Source organism: Poecilia reticulata, linkage group LG16 (assembly GCF_000633615.1).
Source record: "Poecilia reticulata strain Guanapo linkage group LG16, Guppy_female_1.0+MT, whole genome shotgun sequence".
Classification (NCBI taxonomy): domain Eukaryota; kingdom Metazoa; phylum Chordata; class Actinopteri; order Cyprinodontiformes; family Poeciliidae; genus Poecilia; species Poecilia reticulata.
In genome coordinates, this window is record NC_024346.1 from 7,528,323 (window position 1) to 7,546,487 (window position 18,165).

The window sequence follows — 18,165 nt, forward strand, 5'->3', positions numbered from 1 at the left end:
GTGCAGGGCGTAGAATACCACATATTTGACCTTTAATATAAATGTACCTTCTTTTCTCCAAATCTCTTCACAATGTTCTTGTGCAGCTTTTAGATTTAATCACAACAACCTTTTTATCCTGCTCAGGGAGCATCAATAGTTTTCTTACCTTTTTAGTTTCTCTCAGGTCTGAAGAATATCTTTACTAAGCAAAAATATGACGTACATTTTCTTATTCTCTGTCTACAGTGACATGGATGATATATTTCCCATATTGTTTAATCAGTACCACATGATAAAACTCAGATCCTGAGTCCAAGAGAAACAGAAAAATATCCAGAATCAAAAGGTGGTTTAGTTTAACATAGTTAGTGACAGTTTTAGTCAAGTTGTTGAGACAATTTGTTTGCATGATACACTTTGTTTTGCTTCTTTTTTCATAAATAACCAGCCTATGTGCCATAACGTAGTTTAACTAAACCAGTTACCACAACTACTGTGCCTGTCCGTCTGGTTCTACCTGTTTTGTAACCTGATACCTTCACAAAACGTACCCTCATCTATTCTAGCATTGATCTAAATTTAACAAAAATGACCAGGTTGCTAATTTGCTGAATAATTTCAGCTTTGGGCATGGTGCCATTAGAGCGAATTGCTGGAGGGGGAGCCTTAAGAAAACTCCTTTGGATTAGAAATTTCAAAGCTTCGTTTGCATTTTTTCCCAAACGCTGACATTTTGCTAAACTTTGACTGCACCTACCAACACGTAATGGAATATTTAAACTGAAACACTGCGTTTAAAAAATGTGTCTCTTGGTTATTCCCAGTGCAGCTGCTCTGTAATAGTGAATCTTTGAGATAAGGATAGTTTATGAGTTGAGAACACTTGAAGTTGTTTTTCCCAAAGGGAACAACTGCAATGCTTTAAACATTTTACTTGCTTGAAGAAGCTTTAGCAATATTTCCCAACTATAAGCACCTATCTTCTTTAACTCTGATTTTCCTCTGGTTCAGTTTGTGTTTTCATGATAAATAGCAACAGGGAATGTGTGCATCTCTCTTTTACTGGACCTTTAGGAATGAACGTGTGAATGTCCTGATTTATAATTTTTTTTTGCTTATCCATGTGAGGAGTTTACTACAAAAATGACTTGTATGTATGTAGTAAAGTTGTCCCTCTATCCAGCTACGATGTTTATGCATCTGCAGAGGAGTCAGACTGTTGTGGTACCACATTTGCATCCACACATGGCTACTGCTGTCCACACAGGCAGTCCTGGTTAAAAAAACGTTGCAGTGTGATACACTAATGTAGGAGTTTTCCAGGAAATGGCTCCTCTTTGGGCTTAAATGGAAAGAAACAGGACTTATTATGTTGCTTATTGAGGACATTTCACCTGCAAACTAAAAATGTATGTCCAAAATCCAGCCACAGCTCTATTCCTAACAACAAAAGCAGCACAGTTCTGCCAGACATGGACCTACGCAAAATATATTGTAACATAACACAAGAATATACATTTAGCCATCCAGTAATGCTTTATGTTAGAGGATATTATGTCTTTTGCATTAAATACACTCCATTGCCTAATCATTTCTAGTCACTAGAAGCACTAAAGTTTGAATTTTAAAGGACTATTTCACTATTCTGAATGGGATTTATTCAACAGTTTAAATGTTCAAATCTAAAATGGATTATTCTGCACACCAGTTTTTTTTTGCTTTGTTTTTTTACAATTAAAGATTTAGTGAACCTTTCTGCTATAATAATACACAAATAGCATTTTTAGTGCTGTTTTGTCCCTTGGATAATCTCTAATTAAGGTAAAAAGCAAAACTGTGGACTGGTTATAGCTGTGCTAATAATTTAAATTTAAAATTTTAAAAGAAAACCACCTTTGGTGTCAGTTTTGCGGTAAACTTTAACCAACCTGAGATTCCCTTCACCACCATCCCACCACCTCTGTCTTAATATATATCAATATAGCTGAATGTGACACAATTTTTGACTGTATATTAAGTTAAAAAGAAAAAAATGTCTATTTATAGCTAATATTTACTTAGATATTTTTACAGATGTAACAAAAATAAAAAGTATATTTTAATTTCTAACCAATATTATATACATGTATTTCACTTACAGGTTCCTATCAGAGTAAAATTCAAGCAAACTTACTTATATGTTAGCATTTCTTGAAGGCAAGTAGCCTAAATATAGGACAATCGATAGCAGAAATATTGCATTTATTTTAAAATGCAACAAATTGACATGATTCAGTGGTTCTAAGTGGCCGTCTCGCTGTGCAATCAACATAATTTTATTTTTTTTCCTGTTCAAGCTGCTTGGCTGTGAGCCAGCAGGAGGCATGACCAGTTTAACTGTGCACTCACAATTTTTTATAATCATGCTATTGTTATGCAGAGGCACTAAATTAGCAGCTGATTGATATTAATTATCCTTTCACCTCATAGCTTTTAAAACTTAAATTCTAAGCTGTAACGTTTATTTCACAGCACTCGAAAACTCTCAAATATATGCAGCTCTTGACTGCAGCCGTATGCGGAGTAATGGATGGTAGTAAAGGACAATTTATGAGAATATTATAGGGGTGAAATGTTTTATTTAGCAATTGATAGAGTTATTTCAGTTTATATGAAGCTGTTGGTAAAAGAAATCCAAACTGCATAAATAAAAACAAAATTAATACCAGAAGCTGCAGATTTTAAATCTGTGTGCAGAAATTGGTTGAAAGAACAGATTCACCGTGAGGAATTCCAATTTTCTTCATGTATGGATCTGATTTCTTATATCTTGATTTATGTTAATTGCTTTTCAAGAAATTTCATTATGCTTTAAAAACAAATGTACCACTGTTATTATTTAATGCTGCATTTAAAGCAAATTCCTACAAAGAACATCAGACAAACATCTTTTAAGCTGATGCTGAAAAATCTTACAGATTTTTCTGTAAGTTATAAATTTTATAATTTGAGACTTGTTGACAGCTAACAATGACTGAGCGTGAAATAAGGCCGTGTTTTGTCCCTGTTTTGCTAAAATCCTGTTGTGGTCCAAGTTTTTAGTGTATTGCCACCCAAAACCACAACATGGTTTAAAATCACGTTTCATTTTTTTGTAGAGGGTTTGCTAATTCTGCAGAAGGAGCGGGAAGCCAAATATTGTACATCAGGACAAGAAAAGTGTTCTCCAGCACTTCTGCACTCCTATCAAGAGAGATAAAAATCAAACATGAGAAAATGTCTGAACCACTCATGTTTTCCTACTTATAATTCATATTTAAAATAGCAATTTAGAGATGATCTGCCTTTTGTTATATTCACTATTCATGCTCCATTCCTCATGTTTCGTCCTGTAAACAGATGCACTCTTCAGTCTCAGCATGGTTCAGAGACACATAAACAGATTGTAACCAGCAGGTGGAGATATCTCTAAAAAAGTAACAAGACACACCAGAACACAGATTTAACCGTGTACAATACTTTATTAAACAATTATCTAAAAGTTCTTTTTAAAACACTTCTTTTAAATCCAAGGCATCGGGCTCACTACTTGGTCGCCGGAACCAAAGAAAAAGGGAACACACAAGAAGGGACAGACAAGATGAGGTTGTTCCAAAAAAACAAGCAAACCATGCAAATGCAACAAAGTAAAAGAAAACAAGAACATGCACGCAAAAGAAATAACACAGCACTCAAACGAAACAAAAGAATACTTCAACAAACTAAGAAAATGCTTCAAGGATGGAACAAGTTGTCGTCGTCTCTCCAAGTGCCCTTCTATGGGGGCCAGAGGAGTAATGCCCCACCCACCAGCCTGCCCAATCCACAACAGGCTCAGCGGAGAGCGGCCAGAACAAACAGTGATAAGACAAAGCAGCAGAGCGTCCAAAGCACTGCAACTCCCAACACTCAGTTGCCTGAAACAGAAAACCCATTAATGCTAAGTACAAAATAAAATAATCCAAAACTAAATGGCAGGTAGCTTACCCAGGGATGGAGACACAGCCTACACCAGGAGGGAGCAGATCAGCAGGCGAAGACTAGGCAGAAGCCACACACCACCACAACCTCCAGCCGCGGCCGGCAACGCCAGCAGAGCCGCACTGCGGAAACGCACGACAGGTGTAGCACCCAACAAAACCAACCACGATCCCAGCCCGGATAGCAAAAATGGCACTTACGATATCATACGAGTGGACCAAACACCACCAACATGCAGCCGCCAATTGCGCAGAAAGTGGAGGAAACAAGGGCACACACACACCTCGCAGCGACTTACCCAGCTTTAAAGGCATCTGCCCCGCCCACCAATCAGTGGCGCGCCTCTCGCCACACCCGACGCAAAGCGTGGGGGAGGGTGAAACACCATCCCACCACAAGATGAAAACACGCCGTACACCTGTAATCCTTTTAAAGACGAGTTACCATGGTGAGGTTCACTAAGACAGCATGGCGGGCCATTGTTTGCATGCCCATGTGTTTTGTGATGAGGGATTGCTCAGCAGAGCTGGATGTGACAGTGATATTGAAATTTCCAGATCTGGAGCTTCTTGCAGATCCAACTGTCACAGTGTATGCATCAGAGATTTAGCCTGCAGTCACAGAAAAATACAGTTAGTGTGGAGCTGCATCTAAATATGCGCCCAGACAAAATAAATGCATGATTTAAAAACAACAAAAAAAAACAGATCAGGATATGTTTGCATTGCCTCTCAATTGGGAGAACAGTAGAAGTTTGACAGTATTTTAAAAAAACGGTTTGTTCGATTCTTTCTTCAGCCTTACTTTAGAGGTTTGCAACCCAGTCATGTGTCATCTTTATTTATTTTCTCCAAAATAAAATTTAGAATCTAAAAAGACATTAAAACAGGAAGGCATGCGGTGAAGGCGCAGGTTAGATGTAAATGCAAACAGAAGCAGGCAGGCATGCATTTGTATTTGTGTGGTAAATTGGACAGAGGCCTAAAGAACTCATTCTGCAAGGCAGGACATGTCAGCTGGAAAAACGCTGCGCATCTGCATAACAAACACATCCTGCATATGCAAGGCAGACACAGTGCCACATAAAGCACTTTAAATCACATGATGAGTATTTGAATGTATATACATAATTTATCTCTGGAGCCATTCTGAATCTGTTATGCCGAAAATAGTTTTGCAGCAACTTCATCATTACATAATTTACCAATTTTTTTTTTTAAATAAGATGAATGAAACCCATGCATGAGGAATTCAGATCTTTTTTTGTCACCATTATATGGTGAATGCAAATTAATTGTAGACTTAGCTAAAACCAAAACAATGTTTATAGCTTTTCTTAAAGAGCAGTCCTGTTTATTCTTTTTGCATACCAGCATTTCTTTTCTGGTGGTTAAATGTAGCCTAGCATCAAACTGAGATAAGATTCTTTCTGGAATAGGCTTCATCTCACGAAATTGTAAATTAGCTCCATCAGGAATGCAGGATGCTCTATATAATGAGTTATCAGGATGAGCCACTCGACTGCAGCCTCTGCTGTTTCACTCACAATAAATAAAACAACAACACGCTCAAATTTACTAATATTTTTAGTCCTTCTTAGAATACTTTATTATATACAGGTATAAACAAAAAAAGAAAAATCACAATAACTGTATTTTACTGCTAAATTGGTCAAAGTTTAAATATGGAGCCTACAAATCTGTAATCTCATAAAATCTGAAAACGCAAATGTTTTTCAATATTCTATTTTTTCATAATTACAAAGACTTGAATGAAATGTAATTAGACATTTTCGGACTACATAGCAGCCCTGAATAGATAAATAACAGAGGTTTCAATTGCTGTGCAAACAGGTCAGAACCTTTTTCCTTGGTAAGCATTAGCATTGACTGTTTTGTTGATACATATTCTTACTCTTATCTTATTAATGGTCCTGTGTTACTGCATTTAGTCTTGGTTTTTTCCACTGTTACATTTTTGTTTTTTTAAATTTGCAGTTTTTTCCTGTTTTTGCAATGCTAGGCTGGCTATTGTAATTTGATTCAACTGAAGCTCCTTTTTAAATCTCAGCTGCAGACGATTCAACAGTGGTTTTTTTTTTTTTTTTTCCCCCATTTAGTCCACCCAGTTACAACCATGCAGATCAGCTTGTTTGGGCAAGGGAAGCAAATTCAAATTCACTCAGGTGAATAGAGTAAAACCTTTGAAAGGCTCAGAGCTTGGAGCGATATCTGGGGCCACCTTGGCTGCAGAATTACTGCACAGTAACTGAGCTATCATGGTAATTCACTGTCAAGGATGTTTCTTTCATAAATAGGAGTGTGAATTTTCACTCTGAATGTCACACGTTTTTTCAATGAACTGTAACATAAAGGGTAAAAAAAACTGACACTTCTTTCCTGGAAATCTTATGAACAGACTGTAATCTTTCAGTCGTGCATCAGCACTTTGTCAGGCACATATCTGACCAAGAGTCTCAGTACATTTGTGATCCTCTAATACTTCCAGCTTTACTCTATCAGTTGAGCAGAAAATTGAAACCAGTTAAGCTGGTTAAAAAAAATGAATACTGTGGTATTCGTTTTCGGAAGTTTCTCTTTTGCTCTTCATTTGGTCTTCTTGAATTCAAGAGAAATCAGACAAACGGCTCCTGTTTTTGAGGCACCACTCCCTTTTCTTTTATCTTGCACTCTAAAATCTGCCTGACAACCCGAGGGTACCGCCTGCCAGCTGCCCAACATCAGGCTCCACAGGGAGGAGTCACATCCAGTCCACACAAGTTAGACTCCCTCACCTCTTCCTCGCACTGTCCTGGCTGTGCTTGTCCACTCAGCCTGTTTGAAATATAGATAAGCTGTCAGCGGCCGCCGGTCTCCAGCTGTCTGAGGCAGTGGCTGGCACGCTTGTTGAAAACATGTCACCAGAGACGGCTTGGGGCAGGGTTACTCTCCAGCTTGCCAAAGGTCAACCGGGTTTTAGACTAAAAAAAAAAGAGGAACTGAGTGTGCAGGAACACAGTAAACCTAAAACATTCACCCAATCAATATTTACCCCGTATTTTAACACCTTGATCCACAGGTATAGTCATGGGAAAAACAAAGCACACTTTTAACAATTTGTTGAACCAACTTTATCAGCACAATAGTTGTTTTCTGTCAGTGAAGCAACAGACTGACAACATCATTGTCGTTTGGTTATTTTGACTCGTGTGATTTTCATCGAGGTTTCACTTCTGCAGTGCCCTTTAAGGCAGCACTATGGGATTTTGCTAGAAAATTCTACAGAGAAATCTGCCGAGAGGTGAAACCATCAACACTGAACCAAGAATAAGCAGGAGCTCACTGTAGCTGCAAATCAAACCACCATCTTTGTGCTTGAAACTTGCTATGAAAGTGTTGGTGCTGACATGTTATATTAGGTTTTCTTTAAGACATTATTTTATGCAACCTCCCAACTTTGGTTTCATCTGTTCACAGCACAGAATTCCTGATTCGTTAAGATTTAACCTTGCAAACCTAACACTAACAATTTATTTTGTGGATGGATAGAAAATATGGCACTGACATCCATCTAATAATGTCCGTTGCTATGTAAAGTGATTGAAAATAGGTTGTGTACATTACAGAAAATAGTCACAAGTTCCTAAATTCAAAACTTTCTTTTTTATAGATCATATGTATCTTACTTTTCTTTTTAATAAAACCAAATATTCTGTGCCTTATTCTCATGGGAAATTTCTTGTGCACCATGAAGCTTTATGCTTTGCATCACACAATTGTTTGATATAGAAAAAGAATTTCAAAACATAGATAAAAAAAGATTGCGAGATAAAGACTGCAAGGATCCTAAAAGATTGAAGGCAGTTGAAGAAAAAGCATATTATAACTTGAACAGTTTGTTCCAAGATCGGATTGTTTACTTATTCAGTGGAGGAATAGATGGAAAAAGATATCAAAGCTTGAGGCAGTTCTTTTCACACTCGTATCCGCAGCATTATGTGAAAGTAACAAGATGAATTCAAAGGATAAAATATGGGGGAAAAAACCCCCATCTGAGAACAGAAGATAAATAATCTACACAAAACTCTTGGTGTTTATAATCATTATGTTTGTGGCTATTTTAGCCTGCGCCAAACTGTCTGGTAATATCTAATAAGTACTGCGGTGTGGATTATTCACGTAACATTTTATCTGTCTCAGCAAAGTACAAAAGGATCTGCAGCCAATATTTGTGGAAACTCTATTAATAATATGCGCAAATATTTTATTTATCTCACTTTAAGATAGTGATGGTGGCTGCCACAATCACTTTTTAAAGGTATTAATCTGACACAGGTACGCCTTACAGGCGGTCGTCCCTCTGCAGCAAACTTAAAATTCCTGACTCATCAGAAAATTTGATGACACATTTATTAGTCTGAGCGCTCCTGCATTAATGAGAGGGTGTATTATTGGAAGTTAAATATAAGATGGCATATATGCCTGTGTGTGCAGCACTTCGCAGAAGTTTTTATACATCTTGAATCTCTTTTCCTTCGATCACATTACAGTCACAAACAATTCTATGTGATGGAAGAACAAAAGATTCTTCAAAATTATGAAGAAATAAGATGCATTGTTTTGTTTTAGAAATACATTTGTAACACCCTCCCTGCTTTTAGTGCTGCAATTACAGCTGTAAGTCTTTAGGGGTGCATCTCCACCAGCTGTAGTTTTCTCCCCATCTTTCTTTGCAGATGAGCTCAACCAAACATTTTTGAAGGCAAGATTTTCAGTTGGATTTGAAATTTTAATTTGCATGTCATACTTATGGTTTTAAGATTAATGTTTGCATATTGGCCTACAACTCTAATTTGCTTCTATCTGACTACCTATTTGCATGTGCTCGGTGTGTCTCCTACACAGAAAGTAACAAACTTATAGTTTTCTTCCTACCATGGCTTTTTACTTGCAACTCTTTAGGAATCGCCAGATTTGTGGTGTAGTCCTGCTTCTCCTACATGACCTATAGATCTGTGTAAATAGCAATTCACACCACATTTTCATTTCTATTTGTAAAACTGTGAACAGAGTGCATTCTTTCCCTTCTTCCTTCCTTTGTGCTGATCTAATCACATAAAATCCACCCAAAATATGTTACAGTTTGCAGGTGCAATTTGACAAATGTGAAAAGCTAAAAAGTCTGAGTACTTTTGTACATGCATACACACGTGCAGACAAAGAAACATTTAAAAGTGAGGGACTACATCAGTGAAAACAACAATTTCACCAGTTTTAAATGAAGGATTTAGAAGATTTTTGCCACTAAAATGTGCATAAATTTAGTGGATTAACTTCATGAGGCTGTGGACCTGAAATCGATATGCAGTCATATTCAATAAATTAGAATACTATTAAAAAGTTAGTTTCTTTCAGTGACTTAATCCATGAAGAAAAACACACTATATAGATCAGTTACACACAGTCTGACATTTCCAAACCTTTATTTTCTGCCAGTTATGAGGATTTTCCACTCAGTGCTAATGAAAACATGATATTTAGGATTAGAATATTTTGTCAGGCCAATAAAAAACAAATTCTAATGAGAGGTGTGTTTAATATCTGCTTAAAGATTCTGCTTGCATGTTGGTGAGGTATTTGGGACACACACACGTTCTCGCGACTTTTCCAAGACCACCTAAATTTAGCCCTTTAGGATCCAAAGAGTCTGCATGCGTCAGCACATCTGTGGCTGCTGATTTCTGATGCCATGTGTCAGCTGCTGTCACCTTGCCACTCCACGGCAGTCCACTCTCTGCTGCCGCCTTTCCAACCAGTCCAACAGCTCCGACACATTTGCATGCCTCGCCCTGCGACCTTGAGCATGTGAGTCACCGGGGATGGAGAACAGTTTTACTGAGAGCACATGGTGCTTTTTGCAAGTGTAAACAATTTATTCTCAGTCGGCCTGCCGGCTGCTCGGCTCAGCTCACAAGTCAATAGGCGCGAGATAATGTTTATTCGTGCACGCACCCGGTGGATTCCCCTGACAGACTGTGTGCCCCCCAGCAACCGGTTCCCATCTTCTCCTGCCTCTCTTTCTGCCCCCCCCTCGTCTCAGAGTCTGTGTGCATTATCACCGGAGACAAGGCTAAGCAGCGAGACAGGAACCGTGTGCTGATCCCACCTGAGTGATCCCTGTTGCGCTGGCAGGGAACCAACACCGATCCTCATCGCCTGACACTTCCCAAAACGGTCCCTTTACTAAATCTGCCAGGCAGGGAAGGCTGACAGTTTAGATAGGGAAGAAGAAGTTGGAGAGAAAAGAGGCAAAGAGGACAGGAGGAGGTGAACACGGACAATGTCTGTATTTGGGGGAGCCAGTGGACGTCTGAGAGATGTCTTCAGTTGAGCGTGCATGGGTCCTAAATGGGTTTTCAGGGAGGGAAGGAAATAAAAGAGTCTGTCATCCTGCGCTCTGCCGCTCCCTCTGTCTTCCTTCCCTATCTTCTCAGGCTCTCCAGCCACCTCTCATCCCTCTATTATTAAGGCTCGGTAATGAAATGTGGAGTGTCTCGTGTTGGTTCCCGGGCTCTGGCAAACTGTATTAGTGTGTAAATGGCGTGGCTGTAATGAGAAAGCACTCAGGCCAGCTGGGAGGACCGGACCTCGGCCCGTGGTGTGTGTGTGAGCGTGCGCGGCGTCTGAGCTCCTGCATCAAATGAATAACAAGAGAGGTTTCTGAGGGGCCGCAGTGGTGTTTCTGTACTGGTCGCCAATCCTGTGATTGTTAGGCTCCAACAGAACAGAGACGCTTCGAAAATCTATTTGGTCAGCAGCAAACAATTCAGCGTCAATGTCAGTGTTGCTAACCTCATTTTGGGCTTTCTTAAGGTGAAGAATGCAGGCGTCGCAAAGGTTTGTCTCTTATCGACTGGCTTCATTAGATCTGTGGCTAATATCACTTAAATTTCTCCAAGGATAGCGTTTCTGTCCCGATCATTCAGACGCACAGCAGCGCTTCTTTTAAATTATTTCCCCTGCAGGGTTCACCTTGATCCTGAGCTGTAATTAGCCACCATGTCATTTGCTAATAGCTGCACAGCTTTAGGTTAAGTCGTCCATTTTTGTATATGTAGCTGTGCTTGTTCATTCAGAATCAATGTCATGTCGGAAGAGTTCTTTCCACCTGACTGGTTTCCTTCCAGTTTTGCCCTTTATTAAGCTCCATCCATCTTCACATTAAGCAGTTTTCTTGTTCTTATTCAAGAAAGTGATCCCATTAGCATGATGGTACCACCAAAACCAGGGGTTTCCACTTTAATTAAGCTTCTGCAAGTTTTACATCTGAGATTCATTTCATTTTTGATCTAATCTGACCAGAGAACCTTCTTACATGGTTTGCAGCAGATATTTAGCAAGACCTTCAGCAATGACTTTCTATACTTAAGTTTTTTTTCAGGTGATTAATGTAGGCATAACAAGCTGATTTTTCATCTATCCAACATAGACTGACTTAATGCAATCTGTGGCTGCATTTTACCAGTTAAATCTGTTCATCATTTCAGAAAAAGAGGTTTTCAGTCTTGATCCTCAGGACATAGAGCAGTGCTTCTTTTACATGCTATCTGCTACCGAATTCACCTTGAGCCTGAGCTTCAATTAGTCTCTGTGTTACTGTCGAGCCCAAACATCTGCAGTTTTTGATCAAGAAGTTCACAACATGTCCATTTCTGATTTAACATCCTTAAGGCGATGCTTTTTTTTGTTGTTGTTCTAAATTGTGTTCTTGGATATTTTATGAGTTTGCAATGCTCAAAAGAATGGTTCTAACTTCTGGATTTTGTTTTTACTTTCTCCACAGATTTGCTGCCTAAGACAGTGGAAAGCGTCTTCATCTTCCAAGAGGCGAGCGAGGGTGAGCCAAACGCTGCTGCACCGACGTATGATGCCATTGTAGTGGAACAGTGGACCATCATTGATGTAAGTTTAGATATTTGTCTTTTACTCATTAAGTCGGCCGTTTCCTTGCCTGCAGTTGTTCATTGGGATGAGATGATCCGGCAAGTTGAGAACTTTTCCTTCTGCCTCAGCTGTTTATCACAATAGATGCCCTTCATGGCCACAGATAAAACCCTGGTCCATTAATGTATCCTCACTCATGAACAACACAACAATATCCTTAAACTTCTCAGCTTGAGAATCACATTTTTCACACTTGTGAAGCTGCAGGCTTCAGTTGTTTGATTTGATTTGTAATCATTGTTATTTATTTATTTATTTATTTATTTATTTATTTATTTATTTATTTATTTATTTATTTATTTATTTTAGTTTAGTTTTTTTTGGCAGCAGTGGCCTTTGTTCATTAGCAGCTTCACAGGAATAAGGACAGGAAGAGAAGGGAAGGACATGCAGTAAATGACTCGGGGTCGGGAATTAAACCTCGGACAGTCACTTCTACCGCTGAGCCACCTGGTCCTTCTGATTTGTAATGACTGCTTTATAACACAATGTAATCTTCCTTTACCACTGAATTCGACTTGTTCAGAGACATTTTGCCCATCCTCCATCACCTCATCCCTGAGCCAACCTCACTCCCAGAACCCCAAAGGCAAATCTGGCAAATCTAACTTTATGGGAGATGTGTTGTGGCTGTTTGTCTTATCAGAGACATACAAGGTCTTATCTGAAGGCCGATTAGTGTCTTTTCTCAACAAGTCCCAAGTTGGAAATCGATTTTTCATGGGAGTAGAAGGGGTAGCAGGCGTTTAAAGTCCTCTCATCTGTTCGTGTGTGTTTTTATGTTGTCTCTTGCAGCTCAGTGCGCATATGTCTGTGTCCGTCATTTGTTCGATTTTAGGTTTTGTGTCCCTATATGTGCATGGAGATCCTATCTGGGTAATTGAATTTGGACTTTTTTGTTGCCTGTGGCTGTCCAAGTGTGAAGAGAGACTATTGTCCTTCTAAAATACGTCTCTCTCTGACTGACCACCATGGCGCTGATGGCCTTGTGTGCCAATAAAAAGTCTCTTGCAGTCCTCCCCTCATCTGAGCTGAATGGTAATACTGTTACAGTTAAATGGATTTCAAGGTTTCCTCAGAAACACCAACCAGGAGTGATGCCAAACCGTCACCAGTGTTCCCGAAGATCCAATCAGCTCCTCGCTCCTGGAGGCTTTATCAAAAGCCGTTCCACTCGAGCGAGCTGCCAATTCAGATTGACACTTGCTCTTTCACAATGGCTGATCAGGGCTGCACGTCATTTCCATTATCTGCAATAACTGCCTAAAATTGATATGCAAAGCATCCTCACAGCTTCTTATTGTTTCATTTCTGTAATCATTAAGATAGAAAATAAAGGATATTAATTACAGTCGGTTTTCCTCCCTCACCGTCTTTAGTTAAATAATCTCTTCTCGTGAATGCTTCTATAGTTTCATGCAGCCAATATTCTCACAGGTGGTTGAATGTATGAAATTCAGCGAAGAAGAGCGCATGCAATCATTTATATTGTCGTTAAGTGGGAGTTTGTCATTTCCCACTCGGAGACTGCTTATCAGCGATTGCACAAACGTATTAGAATATTATCGTTTCATTCATAAACTGGTTAGAAATCATAATAGGATTAGCATTTGAAAAAGACTGAGTTGCTAATGACATCAGATCCACAGGTGCTTTAATAATTCCTGCATTTCACTGGAATATTCTAGGATAAATTTGAAAGTTGAAACATTAAACCAAACAAAACAAACAAAAAAAAAAATCTGACTGATCAAAAAACTTGGAGGAGTTTACAATAAGATTGACTCTTTTGGGGGCGACTGTGGCTCTGCGGGTAGAGTAGTCGTCTTGCGATCAGAAGGTTGTAGGTTCGATTCCAGCTTCCTCCTGCCACGTGTCGATGTGCCCCTGAGCAAGGCACTTAACCCTAAATTGCTTACCGAGCTGCATATCGGTGTATAAATGTGTGAGCGTTTGTATGGGTGAATGTGACTCTAGTGTAAAGCGCTTTGAGTGGTCAAAAATGATCGGATAAAGCACCATATAAGTTCAGTCCATTTACCATTACCAACTTTGGAGAAAATGTTTAAATGCAGTGGCAGAGAAAGTTTGAACATTTATATCAATAGAGGAAAAGTAAAGCAAAGGAGAATAATTGAAAAGCTTTTTCAAAGCTAAATAAAGCATTTTGCCGTTGTTCCCTTTAGATCAACAAAATAAGAACCTGATGCCTCATGATATTTCACGTTAATTGGAAATAAGTGTCAAAACCTTTGTTCGTAAGAAACCTGGGAACAGACATGCTGAAAATATTAACACATATAGTTAACAACAACAATGGTATCGCTGAGTGAAAAGAGATGGTCAAATACAGACACACTCAGCCAGAAGTAGTTTATTTGAGAAAGAGAAATAAAGACGGTTAATCTATACATCAATGACCCAGTCAAGGAAAGAAAGGAAACTAAAAAAAGAAGCGTACCACAAGCACCTTTTATAGGAAGGCTAAACAAAGAATGTACACAAAGTTTGTAGGCAATAGGTCAGTCAAGGACAAGCAGCTAAACCCAGAAGCACTCAACTAGGAGTAATTTCACTGAAATTGAGAATCACAGGGGGTGCATAACATTATTTGCAGCAACAGCTGCCTCATTGCCTATAACTAGGAAAAAGAGGCAACTAAACACAGAAGCACTTTTCTGGAATTGTGTTGTATAGCAAAGAAAAAAAAAAACAGACTTTGCAAAGTAAATGAGAACAAAGGTTTGGCATGAGCCTCCATTAAGAAGACAACAAAGCCAAACACAAATGCACAGAGACCCACTTTCCAAAAAATAGAAAAACAAAAAGTACACAAGGTTCATGGTTAGCAATGGATCAGTATGTCCTGTAAAGATAAGCGACTAAACCCAGAATCCCCAGTCGAGGCAAAGCTTTTATGGAAAACAAGGCAGAGAGAAAACAGAGTTAATGGCAGCAATAATTGCCAATAAGACGTGAATGGAGTATGGCAAGAGAAAATGCCTGAATGAAGAAAGGTCAGTTGCAAAACAATGCTCAAAGTCACCAGGTGCTTTTTATTTTTCTCTTCATTTGAGTTTTCAAACTCTGTATTAATAGTTGATTCTGGATGTTGCATCTAGTTGTTGACATCAACACTCTATAGAGAATATCCTGCTTAACTTTACTTCATGGAGAATTGTCACATTTATTTACAAAGCTGTAAACTGCAGCTTTACATAATTATTACAGCAGTATTTGACGACATTTAACAAAATGCAATTAATAACAAAATCCCCATTGATGAGTATTTTCTTTGTTTGATGGACTGCACCAGAATAAGATGATTTTATAGTGATTCATATATTGCAACTAATCCTTTTTCCATTTTTATTGTCGTCTTACACAACCACATCTCGATGTTTGGCAACCAGCTTAAACAAATCAAAACAATTGAGTTTCGCCTTTTGCAATTAACATAGAATAAACCTTCATCAAAAGTGATGCTACCAGAGATTTTCTGTGGGAAAAAACTGCAGAAATGCATCGCCTTTTGTCCTTAAAATATCATGTGAAGCTGCATCATCCTAAACATGTTCTCCTTCCTGGGCATAAATGACCTGAATAGAAATCGTAGAATATAGACGGTGAAGTGTCAGAAAATGAATAACTATTCAAGCACCTCCGCTAAGAAACTCCAATTAGGACTGGCTCCTCATCTCTTATGTCCTGTGGGAAAAATCAATACAGGAAAACAGGAGCTTCCCTGAAACTAATGTTCTCTCTCTTATCACCGAGCTTCACAGCAGCAACGACCAAACAAAATGTATTCGCCTTCAGACTTCAACCCGGGTTGGAATGAATATGTCTGCTCACCATCAGCCGCTGCAGGGAAATTTATTTATCCAGAGAGCCTCAATGCATTAGCAGGAACGTGTTATATTTCTGTCTTTGAAGGCACAAAACATCCAAGCATGTGTTAGATTTTTTTTTTTTTTTTTTTGAAGAGAAAACATGAACCAATATTCTGCTTTGTGTATCTGATGTGCAAGGAGAGTCTGACGTTATTAACATACGCAGAAGCTTCCCTTTCAGCATGCTTTTTTTGTAGCATTTTTAAAAGCACCATTATCCACTTGAGTTTTGTCAGATCTAGTACTGGGCCCATTATTGGGAACACATTTTAGACCACAAGCTGAATTCGGATGTCTTAAGATGATAGAAACTTTCAGAAACAGTCTGTCCTCTGAAATATCAGATTATGGTCCAAGAAAATGTTCCTTTTTATGGTCAGAATATTTAACAAAATGAAAAAAAAAGGGTGAAAAAAATAATCTGTGAATGTGATGAGAATTGGGAAATTTCAAGAAAAGTCTTCCAGCTGCAGGATTACTGATGAGGACCGATGGGTTCATGTCTGAAGGATTGGGCCCCACTAATATAAATGTTCATCTCTGCTTCTTGAATCTATTAGAGTTCCTCTTTCACAGCACAAAATTTGGAGATGAATCATGTATGATAATTTACGGAGGGTTGCATCAGGCAGTTTACTGTAACAGTGTAACACGTTGTCATGGCATTGTAGATAAATTGCACGCCATTTCTGGAACATTTTGCATATCATTTTATGCTTTTTTTTTTTTTTTTTTTTGCTTTTTAAGAGAAATGCCAAATGGTTTGGCATCAGTTAAAGGACTTGGCAGGGATTCTACCACATTTTTCTGAATTTTTGTTGTCACTGCTGCTTTAGCTGCTATTTAGGCTTTAGAGAAAAATCATCAGCGGAAATTCAACACTCAGCAGTTTTCACATGTGTTGTTCCTTCTTCGAACGTCGCTAAAGTGAGGGATGCTTGAACAGACAAAGAAATGGCAGAAAAATGTCTTCCAGATGTCATAGAAAGATTACATGTTTGGGTTTTTGTAAAGTTGCTTTCTGGGGCAACAGAATTTCATAGGGAGGTTCATATAAAACAAAATGACATCTGAGCCATTATTCAAGTCAAATTAATTTAATATTCCGCTAAAGTTGAAAAAACTTAATGTTGCAATTGCTATGTCTCCCTTAATTAAGAAATGCAATTAAAATCACATGAATTTGTTCATTCGATAGGTCATTAATAAACATGCTGCGCCATTATTGTTGTCTTCTCCACCAGTAGAAACATCTTCTTATTGATCACATGATTGGTGTGATCAGTTGCAGTTTTGCAAAAATAAATCAATGTCAATAAAAACCAAACACCCCTTTCTTCTTAGCGGCAAAACTTTTTTAGCAAGAAAACAAGTTTTTTCGAAGTTGCCGTATTTCGATAAAGCAAATTTATGTTCAAAATGTCAAATTACACAAGGAAAGCAACATTGCTGACCCTAGAAACACTGGGACAGGAACACTTTCTAAGGAGCAACAAAGAGCAGAAAAGAATAGAAATAACTTAGTTGTGTTCATTGCACAGAAAGAAAAACAAAGCGAGTCGACAACAATGGGCCCCTCCACGAAACAAACAAAGCTAAACACAAAGGCAGCCAGAAATTTCTATGGGAATGAAAACAGATGAATGCTTGAAGTTGATGATGGCACCAATCAGTCAGTAAGTTCTCCAGCAGCTACAGAGAAAGCTCATTATAACATAGAAATGTTAACTCATAAATGAGGAACAAAGCTGTTCAAAGATCAATACCGAAGCACCTGACCGAAGCACCTGACCGAAGCACCTGACCCTGCCAATATCAGGGATCGTTCTTACAGGATGATTTCATCCTGATCCCCAGAGAAGCATATTAGCTCTCACCACTGATAGACAGTCATCTGTGTAATCTTGTTTACAATCATATATTGCTAACTGGGTTCAGTGAAACTGGTTTGAACCGAACAAACAAAAATCTGCTCAGTTTCATTTGACACGGAATAGCAAATTTGTAGCTGCAAACCTTGACGAATAAAATGCGAATAATGTTCCATATCGCATTATGTAAGAAGATATGTGACTGGGATGCTCGCTACTCTAATTAGGCTCAGCAGAACGTTTCTTTAATATTTAATCACAGTAAAGAAATTATTATCCTTTTCAGAAAACACCTGTGCCTTATACAAACCTCAAATAGATTGTGAGCCGTCTCTGACTGCAAGAAGGCTCCTTTTTATAATTAACCTTTTTCTTAAATGGGTGTTCAAAATATTTGAAAGCTCAGTCTCTGCTGCT

At 38.5% G+C, this 18,165-nt stretch overlaps 1 protein-coding gene across 5 annotated transcripts in view; it reads left to right on the forward strand.

Moving 5' to 3' along the window:
• Nucleotides 1-18,165, forward strand: part of rftn1b (raftlin, lipid raft linker 1b) — a 140,398-nt gene that overhangs the window by 96,180 nt on the left and 26,053 nt on the right. For all 5 annotated transcript variants that reach the window (XM_017309611.1, XM_017309613.1, XM_017309614.1 and 2 more), the window contains one exon: nt 11,824-11,942. In XM_017309611.1, coding sequence (XP_017165100.1) covers nt 11,824-11,942 — 119 coding nt within the window. The remainder of the gene's footprint in view (nt 1-11,823; nt 11,943-18,165) is intronic.